Source organism: Silurus meridionalis, chromosome 4 (genome assembly GCF_014805685.1).
Source record: "Silurus meridionalis isolate SWU-2019-XX chromosome 4, ASM1480568v1, whole genome shotgun sequence".
NCBI classification, from domain to species: domain Eukaryota; kingdom Metazoa; phylum Chordata; class Actinopteri; order Siluriformes; family Siluridae; genus Silurus; species Silurus meridionalis.
In genome coordinates, this window is record NC_060887.1 from 28,278,556 (window position 1) to 28,291,305 (window position 12,750).

Below are 12,750 nucleotides of genomic sequence, written 5' to 3' on the forward strand. Positions count from 1 at the left end.
CCTTCACTTAATAAAAATGACACCAAAGCAACAGTAGCTGCTTGATTAATGGCATCCGTCTAGACAGCTGCAGAAAACAGTCAGCAGCATGATGAAACATCAGTGTGCTAAGCACTTAAAGGGTCATTCCTCCCTGTAGCCATAGGCCATATGCTGGCTCGGCATTGTTTGATCTGATGCTGAGCGCAGCAAACAGCTTTCTGCGTGAGCATGACTCAAGCTTGTTCCATCTTCCCTTCCCTTAGTGGAAAAAATCTAGATGAATAATGACCTATTTATATTGGGCATGCTTACTGGAGCCTGTGAAAGCTTTAGGGGGAAATGATGCATTACAAAAACCATCAACATCTACATTTACTGAGATGAGAGTGGTTTTATATACACTTTATGGACCAAAGTACTGGGACACCTGACCTTTCCTGTCATATGTGGTTCTTCTCTAAACTGCTACCACAAAGATGGAGGCACATAATTGTACAGGATGTCTACCCAAACCTCTTCCAGCATGGCATTGCCCCTGTGCACAAAGCAAGCTCCATGAAAATGTGGTTTCCATGGTTTGTAGAGGAAGATCTTGAGTGGCCTGCTATAGTGCTCTAATCTCAAACCTACTAAACACCTCTGCGATGAATTGGAACACTGATTGCACCCCAGGCCTACTCACCCTACATCAATACCTTACTAACACCTTTGTGGCTGCTGAACATAAATGTCCACAAGCACACTCCATAATCTAGTGTATCATCTTCCCAGAAGAGTGGAGGGAATTATAAGAGCAAATTGGGAATAATGTTATTTTCGCAATTGCATCAAGGTGTTAAAGCAATGCTAAAAGCCTCTTAAGTCCTTTAGCCAGACGAAATGCTTCCTGTTTTCCAACACATCCCTTCACTATTTTTCTTACATATACCAGGGACAATATTACCTTTAACTCATCCACATGCTGAAAATGCAATAGCATTATATAAACACGAGTTAAAATGTTTTGAGGTCTGAGATTTGGACTGTTTTATTTATTAATTATATAATACTACATTAATAAGCAGTTTATGGCCAATCATAAGGTAGACTCAATACATCCACGTATTTCTTGTTGCCTTCTGCCTTGCTCATTGTGAGCTTCGTAAGCCAGCTTACATCTGTGGAGTGTGATAGCCAGGAATTTACACACTAATGATAGGTTGAAAAAGCCACGCAATGACAAGAAATATGTTGATGGGCTGAAAACAGTTCGCAATTAAAAAAGAAAAAATATTGATTATGTCACCAAATAGATTAAAACTAAAGTAACAAACCTAGTTTGAATGTGTGAAAAGTAGAAAGTACAGATATTTGTGAAAAAGTAAAAAATGTTAATATATAAAAGTTATTAAATAGTAAGTATTTGTAATTAATTACTTTCCATCTCTGGGAATTAATTTTGTATAATTAAAATTGTAATTATCACACATTTATGTAACAAATCCTACCTGGTATAAAAGAACATTTTAAATTTTGTTTAAATAAGGTAAACAATAATTTAAGATTTACTGTTGCAATAATCATAATTTCACAATTTTCAGTCATACTGCATTTTTCACTACAAGACAGCTAATTAAGATAGGGTCATGATGTTTGCTGGCTAACTCTGCTCAACTCCTTACATTTTCCCATGGACAATGTTGTTTTAGACATGAGGGGAGGACAGTTGCTTGCTTGCTCAGCAAAGTAAAACAGGTGCACTAGAAAAGGCACAGGAAATGAAAAAAGTTGCAGAGAAACCCAAATCTGTAACATACAACTGACAAATTCTAAACAACCCCCAAACCAGGTGTAAGGCAGATGACTACTGCCCACTAAGAGCCTGTGTTTGTCAAGAAGTTTGGCAGCAGGGTTTACAGGCAAATTACACTCTACACACAGATACCCTCCATTTAACCTTAGGGAAACTAGAATAATTTTACTGTGGATACACAATTACTATAAGCAAAATTATTAGTCATAAAGTTATGACTTCGCATTTACTGCATCAGCAATGAACTGGTCAACTTTTTTCAACTTAACAGCAAAGGGGGAACACTTAAAAGTTTTCATACAAGAAAATTTAGCGAAACTGATAAAGAAAATAATATCCAAACTGTCGGACAAAAATGGAAAAATTATTTACAATGTAAATTATGTCTGTATATTTAATGCTTTTTTTTTTTTACATAGTTTAAAATTTGCATTTGTGTGAAATGTGAGTATGCTTCACACTATAAATGTATACCATGTACAGAAAATCTCAAGCATTTCTGCAAACTTCATGAAAAATATTTTTAAGTTCAGCTTCTACTAGTTATTAAGTACAAATTACCAATATTCAAGTGTTACTAAGAAGTTATATTTTTTATCCTAAGAACTACAAGTAAATAATTCCCTATGTGAAGGTGTTATAATGAATAAAAAAAGACAATGTAATAATGTCAGGGTTACTATTCTTTTTGTTTCCATTCCAAAAACAGAAACCTAGAAGTTAGGGATTATTGGATGAACAAATTTCAAGCACTGGTGAGAAGCAAACATAGAATGTGAACAAACAGATGTGGTCACTGGATTTTCGCAAAATGAGTACTAACCCTAGTACTTCCTCTAACCTTTAAAACCTTTTACACTAAGCACTAGGCAATGTGTATCTGAGCTGCAAAAGTAGGCAGCATCACCATAATTTATAATACTGATGTTAAAAAAAAAAATGTAAAAAAAGCTTTTGTATGAGAGTGCTTGAGAGTGTTCTCAAAACTGACCTCTTTCTCGGAGATGTACAGCTTGTCTCCTTTCAGTACCACATATCTGTTTTTCCAGATCTCCCTGAAAAGGCCTTTGCCACAGTATTTCCGTATCCATCCCACTTTGTCAGGTTGAGCAGGCTGCTGGCTGGAGTCCTGCAAAGCCTTCAAACACACACGCACACAAACACACACAAACAAACAAAATCCTAAGCAATTAGGCTACAGCCCAGAGAACTGCTCCTCTAGGTAGCCTTTTTCCACAAATCTGCATAGGTGAAATGGTATACAAAACACACACATGCACACACACAAACACACACACACACACAAAACACTACCATTGCCTTTGTCATGGAGATCGTCCCATTCTTTGTGCAACACCAACTGCGAGCTTGAGTCGATGGTGAACTTTCCACAAGCGATCAGTATAAGAAGACAAAGGCTCTTGACTTTATGCAGTCCACTATACACGCATAGAACAACAACAAGAAACGTGCAAGTGAAAAAAATGGGGGAAAAAAGCAACGTGGATGGAAAACGTCAGTTCTGCAATAACAGATGGGTATTAATGATGGAGTCCAGCAGCCCATACAAACCACAAGAAATAACAATAGACGCTACAATGGCGCATGATCGGACCGATCGAGCCTTAGAACGTGTGTGTGTGTGTTTATGTTTTAAAAATGTATCCAAAGACGAAGTGTTAAAAACACAAAGACGCGTGTTAGTTAAAGCCACAGTGACAATAGCGGCCAGTGTTTCGGGGCTCGTACCCGCTTCGCCGAATTGTTCTTCTTCATGGTGAGATCGCCCGAGTTCCCTCCGAGTAATCCGGTTTCTTCACTCTGTTCTCTATGGTTTTGCTTTTCCGAAATAAGTCCAGTCTGGAGGAAAATGAAAGACGAAGGTAGGGGGAACTAACTACAGGGTCGTGTCTCATTCACCCCGCCTTGGTTCTCGCAGGAGCAGCGGTTCACGGGTGCGGTGCTGTGCGCTGCTGTGCGGACTGTGCTGTGCGTTTGCACCTCCGCCGTCTCGCGCATTCCTGACAATAGAGATCAGCTTTGTGGTTGCGCACACAGCGGTGCAGCCATCGCTCTGTCCTCCGCCCGTTACAAGTGTGTTCTCACACTTCTATCGGTTTAAAGAAGTTGCCGCTGTGCTGCTTGCGCGTGATGCTCCACAGCGCCCCCTGTGTTCATACCAGCGCCTCTGGAGGAGGAGAAAAATGCACACTCAATTTGCTATACAACATTTTGTGAAGGCCACTTTCACACATACCCTGGTTAGAACGTTGCATCTCCTATCAGAAGGTCATTAGCTCAAATCCATACACCACCAAGCTTCCAGTGCTGCCACTACTGCCAGTGCCTCTTTAATTATAGACTGCTCAAGATCATTGTAATCTACTATTAACGACCAAAAGAACAACTTTGCCAACTTTGTAGAGCACATGTCAGCATCTGCTGGACACCACTAGTGACCACGTAGACATTATTAAGCATTTTAGTTACGATAATGAATATTTATTACAGTTTTGCTTACTAGTGTGCTCTTCTTATAGGTAAACATTGTATGGAGTAGTGTACCAGGATATAGGCTATAGAAAATAAAAGCATTTTGTCTTTGGTAAACTGTATTTTTCATGGAACTCATATCATTCTTTGTGTGACACCAAGTGTGAGTCTGAGTTTGTATTAGACTTTACTGAGTGGTTTCAAGATGGCGCATCTTTTTACTTCTGATTTACACATACTGTATTTTAACAAAATACAATGCAAGTGAATTTGCCAGCTCAGTATGTGTGATAAACTGTTTCTAGTTCAGCAGTGATCATTGCAATGTATTCCTTTGAATGTTGTACATTTTAATTATGTAATTATGTTTCCAGGAATCATTGATTGCTCTCCCATGGTGTAACAGTGAAGTCATTCATCTCTAATCAATTACTCAGGTTGAACTCATCCTACTTAAGTTGGAAGTAATTCAGATACTCACTTAACTATTTGCTGCTTTTAGAATAGACAATGACCAGTACAATTTTAGGTAATTTGGCTTGCAAAACATTGCCTTAATTGATAGACTAGATTCAACTCCCAACCCATGGACATGAAAATCAGTCTGCAGCAGCATACCCAAAGTAGCCCAAGGTGCAGAATTTATCAAGCCTTGTGTAGTAAAGAGAATCATTGCCTTGATTCATATGTTGATTAATGATCACTACCTGATATAACCTTATCTGTTCAATTCAGAGAACTCAGTATTAGGTTGGAATAAACCAATATTAACCAGAGACCCTGAAAATGTGAGATAGCAGTACTGCCTACTACACTGTTGCCCACATGCTGTGATAATTGAAGCTAATTATGTTTACTTTAATTTATTTCATTTATACATTTAACAGCATAAATGCATATAATCATGCATTATGTTTGTTGGACAGCTGGTTAATTTATCCTGTTTGCATCCTTTCAGAAATTAGCTTGATTTCCTATTCCAATTCTTTATAAGACCATGTTCCAAGCCTATACAGCTGGTAATAGTAACATTTAGCTGAGGAGTTGTAACCTGACGAAGCTGAATTTGGATTTCAGTTAAATATTTAATGTGTAATGTCATTTATTCCTGATTGAAATAGTTTTTTTTTATTTGCCATGTGTAAATATCAAGTACTGTGACACAAAAGTAATCACATAGAGCCATCAGACAAATGACACTCACTAATCCAGTACCACTGTCCCAGTTTTAGTAGGCCTGTTGCACAACCAAGGCTGAAAGGCGCTTATGAAGCCTCTCTCAAGCCAGTCAATAAACAAAAAAGCCATAAGAGGTTTCGAGTTATTTCAGACTGCTGGTGGAACAAGGAGATCCACTTTAGAAAGAAATACATAAATGATTAATGACTATGTATTGACCATATACAAAAGGATATTCTGATTTACAATCTGTAGATCTCTTAAGTGTCTATTCTCTAAATAGTTCAGATTCTGACAACATCAAATCCTTTTAGAAATTTCTCACCTACACATCGCACTTTGTTGTGCGGAAAAGGTCGCATCTATAAATAGAAGGTAGTCTTCTGAGAGACCTGTCAGCGAAATGGTGCTCTGCTAGTTGGCAATCTCACAGTGAATCTCTAAGCTCTATTAAGTTGACTCTTTACCATAATTGCCTAATCAGATTCAGAATGTTCAGAGAGTCTAACAAGATACAAGAAAACAATATTTAGTTCATTTTCCTTTGAGGGGAAAGTACTTACAGCTTATTGAGATATTATGCTTTTTAATATATTCATTACAGGTGCACCTAAATAAATTAGAATCTGGAAAAAGTTCATTTATTTCAGTAATTCAACTCCAATTGTGGAACTCATGTATTAAATAAATTCAATGCACACAGACTCAAGTAGTTTAAGTCTTTTGTTCTTTTAATTGTGATGATTTTGGCTCACATTTAACAAAAACCCACCATCTCAAAAAAATTGTAATACTTCATAAGACCAATTAAAAAAAAACATTTTTAGTGAATTGTTGACCACAAAAATTTTAATATGGTGACATGCAAATCATGGGGAAGACTGCCCATCTGACAGTTGTTCAGAAGACAATCATTGACACCTTTCACAAGGAGGGTAAGCCACAAACATGCATTGCCAAAGAAGCTGCTGTTCACAGAGTGCTGTATCCTAGCATGTTAACAGAAAGTTGAGTGGAAGAAAAAAGTGTGGAAGAAAAAGATGCACAACCATCCGAGAGAACCGCACCTTGAGAGGCTTGTCAAGCAAAATCGATCCAAAAAGAATTTGGATGAACTTTACGAGGCTTTAAGAGCCACCACACACAGACGTGTCAAGGAATTTGTCTGCAGTTTTTATTCCTTTTGTTAAGCCACTCCTGAACCACAGACAATGTCTGAGGCATCTTCCCTGGCCTAAAGAGAAGAAGAACTGGACTGTTGCCCAGTGGTCCAAAGTCCTCTTTTCAGATGAGAGCAAGTTTTGTATTTAATTTGAAAACCAAGGTCCTAGAGTCTGGAGGAAGGGTGGAGAAGCTCATAGCCCAAGTTGCTTGAAGTCCAGTATTAAGTTTTCACAGCCTGTAATAGTTTGGGGTGCAATGTCATCTGCTGGTGTTGGTCCACTGTGTTTTTTAAAAACTAAAGTCACTATTAAAGGAACCAAATACTTAAACTACTTGAGTCTGTGTGGTAATGTTAATCTGAGCAATAACTGCATCCCTGTATGCATGGAAACATGGGGAAAGAGACAAAATGTCTTAGTATTTAACAGCATACTTAGATCTTGGAAATGGTTTGGCTTTTATATTGCAGATCTAACTTCACTACATCATTACACAATGCATTATGCATTTTCACAAATTCCATTACACCCGCATTTTTCTTCCATGTGTTATCCAATAAAATATTTACTTAATATACAGTATAGATGTATACTTTTCTGAAAAATTCTTTCAGCAAAATAAAATCAGAGTTTAGTCGGTAAATTAGAACAAATTGAAATATGATAGATAGTGAACCCATTTAATGGATTTGGCAACTTTAATGTTTAAATTAGGTAGAGCCTCACTTTTATTCTAATTTTCCTTGAGTACATCTCTATTTAGCTAATAAATCAAGAAGAAGAAATGTTCTGAAATCTGGGTGCATTCCACAGATTTGAATAAACAAATGCATGTTTCAAAAAGTCAAATAAAGCTTTCCCTGTACTGGAGAAACACTTTGCTTTTTTCGGCAGTGTTTACATTTTCACCTTGAACACCAGATCTGATAAAGTAGCAACAGCAATAACATGATGAATATAGAAGCATTTGACTTCCCAACTGAGATTCTACTTACTTTCATTACTGTGTAGCCTATGCATTAGCCTTATAGCTCTCACTGAAATAATCATACTTAATGACAATTTCTTTACTTGTTCCTCCAGACAGAGAATCATCAGTAATTCACAGCACTTCACTTTATATATTGGAGCGGAAGCACAAACATGTTGCTCCCCAGGGCTAAACTTTTTCAATAACCAATGCTGTATCATGTTGAGGCTTGAATTTCTATTAAAAGAGATCTTTGTAATTTCGGTGGTTTCATTTCTCAAATAGTGTCAGAAAAGTATGTCTACCAAGAGGGTTATAGTCTAAAGCATTTACACTAGCTAGCCAAGTTCATGCATATAAACAGCTTACTCTTATGAAATGCCCTAGGACTACAGGCAAAATTTTTTTATGATTTATGTTCCTGCTATAGTTCTCTGACATTCTGCTTTCTTGACAGATATGTGTTTTTGTTTCTTGCTTGATTGTTTGTTTGTTTGTTTTCTAAAGAAAATTCAGTATTGAAATGGGAGCGTTTCAACTTCAAAGCTGGAAAAAAACGTGATGTTTGCTTCTTTACAATTACGATTATTTACAATGTAAAATCTTGCTTTAAACTGTAAAAGTGGCCCTGAATGCATATACACAGAAAGAACTGGACAGTCTGTACTTTGTTTCGAGGAATGTGCTGCAACCACAAGTCTTTAAATTGGCTACTTGTGGCATCTGTCTGCAATAAAGATCTAGCTTTAGTAGAAAATTTTTATATACAATGTGTCTCAATACACTTGCCTGTCTTGTCATACTTTTTTTTTATTATTATTCTGCTCGTATCTCTTTTACTTAAATTTTTCATTTGCATAAATATTGCTCAAATTGTGATCTTAAATGCACTTAATCAAGATAGTTAGTGTTAACTATTAGATATGTATACGTCTAAAAGTGATGCCTTCAGTATGAGAGTTACACAAGGAATGTTGCAGTCTCTTCCTTGTTGTTACCTTACACTAGCAAATGAAAGATTCATTGAAACCCCATCTCACATGGAATATTGAGCAAGTATCTGAATGACCAGACTGCAGAAGTTAAACAACTCATACTCCTCATACTCATACTGCTTTTTCCCTTGTTTCCTTGATAAAAAAATACATAGTGTAATTGAAACAACTGAGCCATTGTTATGTGTGTATGAACAATAGAGCAAAACCACTGTGTGAAAGTCATGCTTCTTCTTTCCGAAGTAACAAAAGCAGTTGCCTGAATTGCATGAAAATGTACAGGCCAAACAAAAAGTCACCTTACAATCATATTATATCTTGTGTGTCCACATCACTAATCTCATAAAGAATGGGGTCAAGTTCAGATATCCAGGAAGCTTCATCGGTATTATATAAGTGAGTTGGTGGATTAGGGTGAACATAATGGACAGTGTCCAGTGGTAAAACCAGTAAAGACATTTAATAACAAGACAGTTTTAGACATTGATTAGATTACACTATTTAAATAGCAAGATGAATCATCAGTGATTTGTGAGTTGTGTACTCTGATACTCTACTCTGTGGCATGAACATTTCATACTCAGAAAAGCCTCAAATATTCATAAAAAGGCACAGCCTTTAGGTCAGATATGGCACAAATTGTTCAGTTACCTGCTGCCCACGTTTCACAACCTTAGGCATAAAAGAAGGTTATGTTGACATGTGAATGCCAAATGTAAAAAAAAAAAAATAGTAGGTTCAACATAAAGAATGCGACCAAACATCAACTCCAGGTAGTATCTGCTGTGGGAATGATGGAAATAGGCAGAATTGAACTAACATTAATATTTTAATTAGTTTAAGAGAAAAGAACATTTGGCTATTTTTGTGAGATAGTTTAGTTATTAGCTGTTTGGCTAGTTTCCAAAATAAGCCTGGTTGTGGACTTTTAAAATATTGCAAAATGTTACAGACATTCCCCGGGGTTTTTGTAATTGTTTAATATTAGGCCAGGCTCACCATCAAAATGCAGTCATAGACAGCTCCCTCTTAGATGAACCTACATTTTCCTAAAAAAAATCTAAAAAATGGTTTAAAATAAATGTTTCATATTTGATTTCCAAAATGTAGCTCCAGTTTTTATTTGTAAAAATATCTGAATATTACTAAATGGAAGGATAACCTCAAATGTTCAAGGTTTGCATCCATCTGCATCATGCATTAAAAGTCATTGTAAATATTATTACATTGTAAAGTAAAAACAATTTAAAGTAAATTAAGAAAAAATAATATCCCCTTACAATTAAATTAATACTTGAACCCATTTTTTTGGTCCAAATGGGCAAAAAAATCCAATCACCTACACTTTAATGTCACTGAATTGTCATGTATTGTGCAGTCACCAAAACCTTCAAATGCTTTGATGAAACAGGTTCTTAGGAAAGGAAGTCCAATAGCGTCCACTGCTGAGGATAAGTTTATTAGAGCCTTAGAAACCACCAATTTACATTCATTTTTCTCTGAGCTCAAGTGGCAGACATATTTCAACCTCCACTGTTCAATGGAAACTGCTTGAGTCAGGCCTTCATGGTCAAATTCCAGCAAAGAAAAATTACTTACTTTGGAAGAACAAGCAGAAGAGACTTGCTTAGGCCAAGAAACACAAAGAATGGACATTAGATCAGTGGAAATCTGTCCTTTTTTCTGATTAGTCTAGATTTTTATATTTTTGCTTCTGGTTTTTGCTTCTGGAGTTTTGGTAACCCCCGCACCTTCATTAGAAGTACAAAGGGTAAACAGACAGTTCCTGAATGTGTGGTTCTCACTGTGAAGCGTGGAGAAGGAGGTGTGATGGTGTGGGGGTGCTTTGCTGGTGACACTGTTGGTGATTTAATAAAGATTGAGGACACACTTAACCAGCATGGCTACCACAGCATTTTTCAGTGACATGCCAGCCCATCTGGTTTGCACTTAGTGGGACCATCATTTGTTTTCCAACAAGACAATGACCCGATATACACCTCTAGTTTATGTAAGAGCTGTTTGTCCAAGAAGGAGTGTGATGGAGTGCTGAATCAGATGACCTGGCCTCCACAATTACCTGATCTAATTTCAGTTGGGATGGTTTGGGATGAGTTAAGCTAGAGAGTGAAGGAAAAGCATCCAACAAGTACTCAACACCTCTGGCAAATCCTTTAAGAATGTTAGAAACCTATTAGAGGTGACTACCTCATGAGGCTGACTGAGAGAAAACCAAAAATGTCCAAGCTCTAATCAAAGCAAAAGGTGGATACTTTGAAGAACTGAAAATATAAAAACATATTCTGTGTGATTTAACACATTTTTACAACATTATTGTTCACTACATATTTCCATATGTGTTCTGTAATTATTTCAGTGTCTTCATTAAGTCAATTCAAGTCAAGTAAAGTCATGTAATTTATATAGCACTTTTCACAACAGACATTGTCTCAAAGCAGCTTTAAAGAAATTAACAGTTAAGGTGAATGGTGTTTATTTATCCCTGATGAGCAGCCATGGCGACTGTGGCAAGGAAAAACTCCCTTAGATGTTATGAGGAAGAAACCCTGAGAGGAACCAGACTCAAAAGGGGAACCCATTCTCACCTGGTCGACACCAAGACCGTGATCACAAATCTTTAAACAATACAGAACACAGGAGAGAGAACTAACATTAGCACTGGAGTGTACGGATTTGAGCAATGTCCTTTCTACAGTCCCCTACAGTCATTTGTGGTTATAAAACTAGGAGCTACTAAACAAAACAAAAAATAGCTCAACATTTGCGATCATCACAGATCCAACATCAGCTTCTCCATGCCAGAGCCTTTAAACACTCAAAGAGGTCCAGTGTCCAAACTCCACATGAAGTTGGATCCAAATGGCGCTGGTACGTCTCTAGATGGTTCGGGATGTTTGCGAGTTCGGCAGCTACTTCTTTAAAGGTTTACAATCTTCATAAGGTGGGACGTGACTGGGGCTGGAGCAACCTCAGGATGCCTCGGGATGGGGAGAGAAAAAAAAGCATTGGAGAGGAATTAGCGTAGCTGGTGTTCATGATATTAACAGCACAAGTTGATAATGTGCATGTGATCAGATGTTCTGGAGCACAAGGTTATGATGCGATGTGTGTTGTGTGTAGGCTTTGCTAAAAAGATACGTTTTTAATCTGCACTTAAACTGGGAGAGTGTTTCTGAGCCATGAACACTGTCAGGAAGACTGTTCCAAAGTTTAGGAGCTAAATGTAAGAATGATCTACTGCCTTTAGTGGACTTTGCTATTCTAGGAACATCCGGAGTTTTGAGATCTCAGGGAGCATGATGGATTGTAGCGTGTTGGAAGACTGGAAAAATAATTGGGAGCCAAACCATTTTCGTTAGTAAGAAGCAGTAGTTTGTAGTCAGTTAATATGAAGGTGTCCAAACGTTTTGGAAGTATAAATAAATAAATAATAGGAAAAATGTGTTGGGGTGGTAAACGTACATTTTTTAAGTATCATTACTTTATCAGAGTATTTTATTTCGGGAATCTTTTACTTTACAACATTTTAATGTGTAGTTTCTTACTTTGTATTCCACTACATTTTAGACAAACGTACTGTACTTTGCTACAATGACGTGAATACATAAATTGATATAATGATATCTTGTCATGAGACTACAACCATAACACCACAGTTATGCTGAGTAAGGGTACTCTTACTGTGTACCTGCAGAGATGGCAAAAGTACACACATTCTTCACGCAAATAGAAGTACAGTTACTCGTGTTTTAAAAAGTCTGGTAAAAGTTAAATTACTGATTACACTTTTTTACTAAAGTTAAAGTAAAAAAGTCCGGGTTCTGACATGTACTTAAGTAAAAAAGTAGCCATTACCACTACCTGTTTTAGTGTCATGCTGGTAACTGGACCTCACATTATATTAATATAATAATACAAAAGGATTTCAAATTTCATTACCTAATGAATGCATTTAAGTTGAACATCCATCATATAGAACACAAGCAGAGAAAAGATGGTGCTGGTGATCAGGTGATCAGGAATTTCTCTGTTCTCAGATTTGTTTGCATCGCTGACTCCCTCTGTCTCATCCATGTTGCCTTCAGCCTTGCTTGTTGTTAGCTTCATAGGCTAGCCTATATCTGTTGTGCGTGATAGCCACGAAATGACAGACCA

General features: G+C 37.0%; 2 protein-coding genes across 5 annotated transcripts in view; both read right to left on the reverse strand.

Annotated features, from left to right (window-relative positions):
* The window catches only part of plekho1b (pleckstrin homology domain containing, family O member 1b), a 19,178-nt gene extending 15,262 nt beyond the window's left edge, over positions 1-3,916 (reverse strand). The window contains exons 1-3 of one of the 4 annotated variants that reach the window (XM_046847257.1): positions 3,524-3,916; positions 3,089-3,213; positions 2,766-2,912 (exon numbers count right to left, since the gene is read on the reverse strand). In XM_046847257.1, the coding sequence (XP_046703213.1) occupies positions 2,766-2,912; positions 3,089-3,103 (162 nt within the window). In that variant the 5' untranslated portion in view covers positions 3,104-3,213; positions 3,524-3,916. Of the gene's footprint in view, positions 1-2,765; positions 2,913-3,088 lie in introns of all 4 variants that reach the window. The other 3 variants (XM_046847256.1, XM_046847258.1, XM_046847255.1) reach the window with 3 other exon arrangements.
* The window catches only part of si:dkey-23o4.6 (retinol dehydrogenase 12), a 26,058-nt gene continuing 17,200 nt past the window's right edge, over positions 3,893-12,750 (reverse strand). Inside the window, 1 exon segment of the mRNA XM_046846132.1 lies at positions 3,893-3,962. Within this exon segment, the coding sequence (XP_046702088.1) occupies positions 3,893-3,962 (70 nt within the window).